Source organism: Euleptes europaea, chromosome 17, assembly GCF_029931775.1.
Source record: "Euleptes europaea isolate rEulEur1 chromosome 17, rEulEur1.hap1, whole genome shotgun sequence".
Classification (NCBI taxonomy): domain Eukaryota; kingdom Metazoa; phylum Chordata; class Lepidosauria; order Squamata; family Sphaerodactylidae; genus Euleptes; species Euleptes europaea.
In genome coordinates this window covers 132,920-141,919 of record NC_079328.1, presented here as the reverse complement: position 1 = coordinate 141,919, position 9,000 = coordinate 132,920, and the positions used below count along the sequence as shown (strand labels likewise).

At 41.5% G+C, this 9,000-nt stretch overlaps 1 protein-coding gene across 1 annotated transcript in view; it reads right to left on the bottom strand.

Annotated features, from left to right (window-relative positions):
- Positions 1-1,467: 1,467 nt before the first annotated feature.
- Positions 1,468-9,000, bottom strand: part of DAP (death associated protein) — a 39,240-nt gene continuing 31,707 nt past the window's right edge. Inside the window, exons 3-4 of the mRNA XM_056862807.1 lie at positions 5,785-5,827; positions 1,468-1,648 (exon numbers count right to left, since the gene is read on the bottom strand). Of these exons, the coding sequence (XP_056718785.1) occupies positions 1,529-1,648; positions 5,785-5,827 (163 nt within the window). The 3' untranslated portion in view covers positions 1,468-1,528. The remainder of the gene's footprint in view (positions 1,649-5,784; positions 5,828-9,000) is intronic.

Sequence of the window (9,000 nt, the reverse complement as noted above, 5' to 3'; positions counted from 1 at the left end):
TTTCTGAAGTTGGCAAAAGCTTTTTAGTTTATCAACTGAGAAGTGATTTAGTTTCAAGATTATCAATTAAAATGCCAGTTAAACCTAAATATGCAGAGCTAAGTAATTCTAAGTAATTCTTGGATTCTAATTCTTAGATTGTTACAAGTTTGTACAGATGATAAGGCCTATTTTAGTTAATTAATTAGAAGACTTTAGTTAAAATAGCAACTTTTACACCATTGCCTTAATCCAGCAAGGAACGTCTTCATATGCCGCTAATGGAGATGTGCATTTAGAATTCCATCTCAAATGTTCATCTGCTTCCCACAGAAAGTAACAGATACCTCTGAAGCACCTACCAAATGCACCTATCTCCATTCAGGGATCACAGCTGCATACAACAAAGTGACCTAGAACTGATTCATGGCCTTTAGCTGTCATTTGGTGTTTGCTTGCTGTGATTAAAAGGACAAGAACAAAATTCCTGTCCACATAGGGTTTTTTTGCCAATGTGCAGCCAAGAAAAACCTGCAGAAAAGTACTTGGTACACTCTTCTCAGAAATGAAGCATTTCACATTGCAGGTAGGTGTTGAATGTTCTCTCATGCAAGAATTCTCTGCACATGGAAAGCTAACATATGGGAGAAGTATTTTAGCCAAGTTTGCCGTTCTAGCTCAGCACATGCTGAAATTTGGGGAGTGCCCAATCATGCGATCCTCATCCTGGCTCTAATGCCAATTCCTGCACATTTACAAAAAGGGTTTGACAAAGATCTTCTAGTGCTACGATATCTAGAAAACTAAATCCGATTACTAGGTGTTACTGCTCAGTTGTTTTGGGATGCAGACAGACCTTGTATGACTGACTGCAAAAATCTTTGGCTAGGTTACAGAAACTATGCCAAAAATCCCCCAAGGGTTCACATCTTCCAAGAGATCTCTTTCTCATCTGAGAAACATTTGTGGTCCTTTGATATTCTTTTTTAAGAAAAACAAACCAACATTTATTACAATCAAGAGATCAGTCGACAACAATTTAACAGTATACAGTTTACATAAAAATGTAAATTTTTACTAAAAAATAAAATTAAGAAGCTGAATCTTCCTCTGATGTATCTAAGAACAGAGTAGGGTTTTTTTTAAATCAAAATGATTTCATAAAAGTCCGGCTGACACATGTTGAAAACTTCAAATTAGAAAGAAGTGGAAGAAAGGCACAAGTTAGCTTCCCTCCTCCCACCCAACTCTTACACATTCCTATAGAGCCAAAATCCAGGAACGAAAAAGTTAAAAATAATTATTCACTAAAATATTGGCTTGATCTGTGCTATTACTCCCTCCCTGTTACATTTCTATGACCATAACACTTTTGATTGGCAGCATGATTCGGCTGGGGTGACAGAACTGTAAATTCCCCAGCCCTTCCTTCCCCCTTTAATTAAACAATTAAGGCAAAAAACATGAGATCACTTTTCAAAGCTCTGGTAGAACAAACTCTGCAATCATTCCTTCTCTAAAAGTGTACGGCTGGTCTTGCACAGTCCATTCATTTGCGGGGCTGGTGGATGTGCTGGTTGATGTGCTGAGGAGGAGGCAGCTTTTCCACAGATGGATGAGGTTTCTGATGAGCCACCTGAGCTGCTGCAGGAGGGAAATCTTTATCACCCTGATTAAAGAAAAGAATGCATAGCAATGAGAAGAACGCACATCTCCGCAAGGCAAAATGACAATCTGTGCACTGCTGCTCCTGTTTGATGTACCCAATGGTTGGATCTTGTGATCTGTTGAGCTAACGTGAATGCTGTTTTCCAGCGGTGGGAGCCTTCCTTTGACACAAGATGCTCAAAGAGCTCCTTGCTGCATGAGGAGGCTCCCGTGGCCAGCGGAAAGTTGGATCTGTAGGCATTCAACCCAGAATGTCTAAAGATAGATTCATTGTATTGACTTGTGCAATTCTCAAAATCAGTCACAGAACACCTCTGCTCTTCCCAGGGGCTGTCATTCTACCTTGGGTGCTGGAAAATGCATCCCACATTTTCTTTGCAACTCTTTTTGTGCTGTAGTGTATTTCAATGGAGCCCATGCAAGTCAATTGGCAATCTAGGTTCCCATTATTTTCAATGGGCTGTGCAGCCTCTCCCATTGTTTCTAATGGACAATCCTGTCATTTGTTTTAGTACATCCCCAAGGAGGCAGCAGCACAAAGGAGGAAAGCCAGTGAAGATCACTTTGCCTCCTGGTCAGGAGACAACTCAATCTTCCATCTCCCCCCTCCCAGTCAAGCTCCAGTGGGCCTTGGCTGGGGAGGGAGGGAAGATTGCGTTGCCTCCCAGGCCGGGAGACAGCAGGACCTTCCATTCCGCCCCTCCCCAGTCAAGCTCCATGTGGGAGGCACATTTACTTTATTCAAGTAAATATTTACTTTCTTTTTTCCTTGTCTTCCCCCTCCTTCCTTATGAATCAAATATGAAGAAATATAAGATATAAATCAGATATAAAATAATAAACAGTATAAGTAAATGGAATTATATGCTGAACTATTCTCCCCTCCACAATCACTCCGGCTCATTCCATGGATCCATCTTCAAACTTGCCTTACAGCTGGCAGCCCTAACTTCTTTCTATGGGTTAACATTACCTAATTAATTCAGACTGCAGTGGGCTAAAAGTCCTGACATGAGAGAAAACTCACTCCCAAAACATAAGAGTGAATAAGCTCGCTATTGAAACCTACAGCGTGTAAAAGAGGATAAACTTAGATAAGATAGGAAGAGTCAGGAAGAAATAAAAGTAAATGAATAGTGCATGAAATGCCAAGCTAAAACAGAAAGCTCACAAAAACACTTTTTATCTCCATGTAAACCTACACACGACGAGCTGAAATTTCCCTCCCTACTCATCCCACAACCCAACAGAAATCCTGCTTAAGATTGAAAGTAAAAATGTGAAAATAAATATGTTAAAAATGGCCCAAATAAGATAAAACGAAAAACCCTGTGGCAGAGTACAGTACCTCGCACTCTCCAGAACACTTCTAACAGAGTCATTGAAAGCTGCAAGGAATAGTATTTGAAAAGCAAGCTGTAAACAGTTTCAAAATAAGATCTTAAATGAGGATTGGCCCTTAGTGTTCAAGGAAGCAAATCGTAACTGTTTACCTCTCTTCTTCCAGATACCCTTTAGCGGTACCTTTTCCTTGCCAGACAATTTATGCTGGTTAGAAATAAACAAGTTTGGATGAGCTTTTTTATCGGCAAGGAGTAGTACCTTAGACTCAGCCGAGACACATGGGAGATACAATAAAATTAGTGCAAAAGAATGCAAATGCCCATTTTGTCCATACCAATTAGACTTCACAAAACAATATTGCATGAACTAAATATATCACTCCCTGGATAAAACAGCTAACAACATTTTCTGAGAAGCGGATACTGAGCTATCTGCTAACAAGTAGATTGTGTGAGAGACATGACAACTTTTCTCTTTATATTGTTAAGAAGATATTAATCTTCATTTTCACTTTTTTAAAAGTGTGAAATGGCAGATGAATACCTAATGGCTGTTAAATATAGAGAAAGTAAATTGTTATATCCTGCTTATGCTGGGGGAAAAACAGACCATAAAATACTCCAGAAACATACATCAACCACATCACCAGCAGAGTCCTGCCAAAATGCTAAGGTGGAGTGCAATTCCTCTCCCCACCATGAGATGCGTGTGTGTTAAGTGCCGTCCAGTCACTTCCGAATCATGGCGACCTTATGAATGAAAGTCCCCCAAAATGTCCTATCTTTGACAGCCTTGCTCAGATCTTGCAAATTGAAGGCTGTGGCTTCCTTTATTGAGTCAATCCATCTCTTGTTGGGTCTTCCTCTTTTCCTGCTGCCCTCAACTTTTCCTATCATGACAGTCTTTTCCAGTGACTCTTGTCGTCTCATGACGTGACCAAAATACGATAGCCTCAGTTTAGTCATTTTAGCTTCTAAGGTCAGTTCAGGCCTGATTTGATCTATAACCCACTGATTTGTTTTTTTGGAAGTCCACGGAATCCGTAACACTCTCCTCCAACACCACATTTCAAAGGAATCTATTTTCTTCCTATCAGCTTTCTTCACTGTCCAGCTTTCACACCCATACATAGTAATAGGGAATATGATGGCATGAATTAATCTAGTCTTGGTGGCCAGAGTCACATCCTTACTCTTCAAAATCTTTTCTAGCTCCTTCATGGCTGCCCTTCCCAGTCTCAATCTCCTTCTAATTTCTTGGCTGCAGTCTCCCTTTTGGTTGATGGTGGAGCCAAGGAATAGAAAGTCTTGAACAATTTCAATTTCCTTATTGTCAATCTTAAAGTTGTGTAATTCTCCTGTAGTCATTACTTTTGTTTTCTTGATGTTCAGCTGTAGTCATGCTTTGGCACTTTCTCTTTTAACTTTCAGCAGTAGTTGTTTCAAATCTTCACTATTTTCTGCCAATAATGTAGTGTCATCAGCATATCTCAAATTATTAATGTTTCTCCCTCCAATTTTCACTCCACCTTCATCTAAATCTAATCCAGCTTTCCTAATTATATGTTCTGCATATAGATTGAAGAGATAGGGAGATAAAATACATCCTTGTCTGACACCTTTGCCAATTGGAAACCATTCCTTTTCTCCATATTCTGTTCTAACTGAGGCCTCTTGTTCAGAGTACAGGTTGCGCATCAAAACGATCAGATGTAGTGGCACACCCATTTCCTTTAAAACTAGCCATAGCTTTTCATGATCCACAGTCAAAATCTTTGCTGTAATCTATGAAACACCATGAGATGCAGGGGTCATATTGACATGTTTCAGTTTCATTGGAATAATACTTCAGGAGGAGAAGAGGAAGTTAGTCCAAGCCAGCCAATGGTAGGCGCCTCATTCTCTATCACTCTCCAGCTAGTTACAGGATAGGCTGGCTATCAATATTCTGAAGAGCTCATGTTAAGTGGGTGAGCTGACATTTTGCAGCTCCCAAGTTCAATCTCTGGCATCTTCAGTTAAAGGATCTCCTGCAGGAGGACTGAAAGAGACCAATGCTTAAGACCTTTGCAAACAAGTGCCAATCACAGTGCCAGGATAAAAAGACTGAGGGTCTTTGGTAGAACATAGCCAAAAGAATGTGTATAGTATTCTCTTCCTCCACACATCTGTCTTTGTTTTTCTCTTGTCACCATCAAAATGCCAATAAGAAATTCTCAAGCTGCCTTTAAGAGAATCAACCCTGGGTTCTTCTTAATGTATTTTTCTCTTCCCCTCCTAAACGTTATCTAAAACCAGGTTACAATTTTTCTATGGTACAATTTGGCACCTTTTGAAGCAACAGATTGGGAGTGTGAATGTGCAGGCATAAACACGTTGTACGATCATCATCATTGTTGCAGTTAGAGGGAGAAAGCCCTTTCTCTCCTTCAGAACAGTAATTTAGGCAATGGGAATTCTATAGTACACCTATTAAGAATGCAGCTAAGGAACTCAGAAAGTAGAGGAAGCAAAGAACCTGTTCAGATCATTAAAGCTACAAAGAGAAAAAGGTGAAAGCAGAAGACGTTAAGTTGAAGCTAAGGGCTGGATCCTGTGGATCCGCTCTACTAGTGGAGGAATTTTCTTCTGGCAGAAGGAGACTTATCTGGACACAAGATGCTTCTTTTGGTGGGAAAAAGTGCCTCCGCTAGTGGAATCTAACCCCAAAGCCTAATTTTACGGTTAATTTTACAAATTGACAAGGCATGATTTCAAAGCTAAGCAATAAATAAAAATCTGTGCAATGACTCACCCTTGCAATGACTCCAGAAATGAACACCGTTTGTTTAGGTGGACTGAAAATGAAAGAAGGGCATTTATTTTTTCAATTGCAAAATTTCCACAGAAAACCAATAATTCCCAAGGAAGATTTTACTAGCAATTCAAGATAAAGTCACAGATATTCTTGAAAATGAACATTCTCAAATTAGCCAGGTAGACCTCTTCATTCAGCCTTCTTTTGCTACTCCTATCAGGACATCAGAACTACAGACATTTGACTCCATCCAGGAGGTTTATTATTAACTGCTTTAGGTTTAATATTAAACTGATGGAGAAGGTGTTTAAAAAAAGTGTCAAATCATTTAGATGCTTGGGGGTTTTTTAAAGGGAAAAAAGAAACCTGAAGCTGTCACTGAAGACATTCTGTGCCAGACCTTAGATCATGCTCCCAAATACATATGCAGAATGCACTTGCTAATAATAAAACAAACATTTCCAGCTTGGGTCTGAACAATGTCCCCATTCTGTTTCTAGCAAATGCATGCCATGAACTATTTGGAAGCTCACAAGCAATGTTTAAAGGTGACAATCATTTCCTGCAGTCTGTCCCCAATTCATGGAGAATGGGTCTATCAATAGCAAGGAAGCAACATGGCTAAACAGAATGCAGAGGATGTGTATCTGTGATTATCTCTGCTTGTAACCTTCTAGTGTTCTGATTTTGTTTTACAGAGATACCGGTATTCACTAGCAACAGGATCAGGAAGTTAGCAGAGATTCCTCCCCCTCCCCAGTCATTTCCACCCAGTCTCTCCCACCCATCCTGCAATAGCCACTTCCTTCCTTTCCCTCATTTTCTCCCTTGCCATTTACACCATGATATTGAGACATTCCTACTCAATCTGATCAATTCTGTTCATATTCTCTCTCTTACAAAAGTATATCACTGCCTCCCTAGCACCTTTTGGGGGAAAAACAACAGTATAGCTGTAAAGGTAAAGGTAGTGCCCTGTGCAAGCACCGGGTCATTACTGACCCATGGAATGCCATCAAATCACAACATTTACTAGGCAGACTGTGTTTACAGGGTGGTTTGCCATTGCCTTCCTCAGCCATCTACACTTTTACCCCCCACAATCTAGGTACTCATTTTACAGACCATGGAAGGATGGAAGGATAAGTCAACCTTGAGCTGGTTACTTGAAATTAACTTCCGTCGGGATCAAACTCAGGTTGTGAGCAGAGTTTTGACTGCAATACTGAAGCTTACCACTCTGTACTGTACATTTTTTCAAAGCTGAGAATGCAGACACTTTTTACATCTATAACTGTATCCCTCTCCCTTCAAGCTGCGCAGTGAATTTGGGGGCTCTACCTTGAAAAATGACCCCCCGGGCCAAATTTTTTCAGGAAACCCGAAAATAAGCTGAATGCCCATATTTACCAGTATGGGTATTTGGCTTATTTCAGGTTTCCCGGGGGAAAAAACCAGGCCCTATAAACATGAACCCGAAAATTATTATTATTATTTTTGCACAACCCTACTTGGGAATTATATGTAACCTAGTCTGCACTCAGAGGAGGAGGAAGAGTTTTTATACCCCGGTTTTCTCTACCTTTAAGGAGTCTCAAAGCAGCTTTCAGTCGCCTTCCCTTCCTCTTCCCACAACAGTCACCATGTGAGGTAGATCACAGTTAGCTGGGCTCTGAGTAGGAGTGGGAAAGAAAGCTACTGGACTGCTCAGTGTGCCTAATTGAGGAAGGTGATTGCAGCAGCTGATTGTCCTTGATTAGGGTGGTTCTGCTCTGCCTGGGCTGACGGCTGGCCCGTCTTCGGCTGGGTGAGCCTTTAATTGAGTTAGGCTCCACCTCGCCAGAGGCACAAGCCTTTGGTGTGAGATGGAGCGTAACTCAATTAAAGGCTCACCCAGTTGAAGACGGGGCTCTTAGCCTGGGGGTCAGGCCGGGGCCCCTGTAAGCAGCTGAGAAGTTTATATATTTATATGAAGGCGAGGTGCCAGCCGCTACTGAACGCTCCGGCTCCAAACTGCTCATCGCTGGGGAAATGGCAGCCGCTGTTGAACTTCCCTGACTGCCCTTTGCACCAGTTTTGTTGGCTGCAGCTGATAGCGGGCGGCAGCAAGCAGGTGCTTGGTGCTCCTGTGCGACGAACTGGCTCGCTTCCTCTTGCTGCTCCCACTTCCCCCTTTCTTGCTTTTGCCCTTCAAGTCACTAGTGTGACTGCATGAGGACTGTTCTTGGGCCAGTGGCATAGCCACTAGTAGGCCCAGGTCTAAATCCCCTGGTATGATATACATGTCGGGGTGATAGGCCGCCATTTTGTTTTGGCGGGAATTTCTCCCCCCCCCCGAGAAAAAGACTTTAAAAGGCTGAAAAGGTGACCGGGGGGGGGGGGTTAGGGTAGATAGGAACAGAATAGAAATAGAATAGAAATATATTTGGTAAGAATAGTTAATTTAGATAGGATTTCCTAAGATGTAGCAGAGAGCTGCTAAAAGGCTGCTCTCCCGTGCTAGGCAGGAAACCGAAATGGGCAGTGAGGGGCGTTTCCCTCAAGTGACAGGAGGTTTGATTTTGGTTCCTGCCTCCCGAAGCAAGAGGAATGGAATCACCCTACTATAAGATGCCCTCCTCCATCTGAGCGAGAATGTAGGAGCCTTAGTTCTAGCCGTTAATATTTGATCCTGAGACTGTCCTTAAGGTTCCCTAGCCTATCAATTACATTATTTTGTTCTTCCACTGGGAGAGCACAAAAAGAGTGAATTAAATTTGAATCCGCATTATCAAATATATCATCCTTTGACATAGTTGGCAACATAGGGCGACATTTAGGAGCTGCCAATTGTCTAGAATTACAATTCATGGAGTTTTGATTCTGGTCAGCTAGAAGGTCACTCTTAGTTTTAATCGGAAACAAATCTATCAGAGGCTTATCACCCATATGTAACCTGTCTTGATTTTGAGGGGCAGGGACTTCGATGGGGCTTTGGTTAGAAACAAGGGCATTATTGCTGATGTACGGAAGCATTTTTTAGGGAAAATGCCAAAAGAGTTCAACCGGTCTTGACTGCCTAAAATCAGCGCAGGGATCCAAGTAGAATAAACAGTAAGGAACAAGCAATCTTCTCTTAATAATCCCAAATCTATCAACATATTTAAATATCCCTAGGATGACACTGCAATATACATGCTCAGTGCTCTTTAATAGAACTCAGTGCTCTTTAAT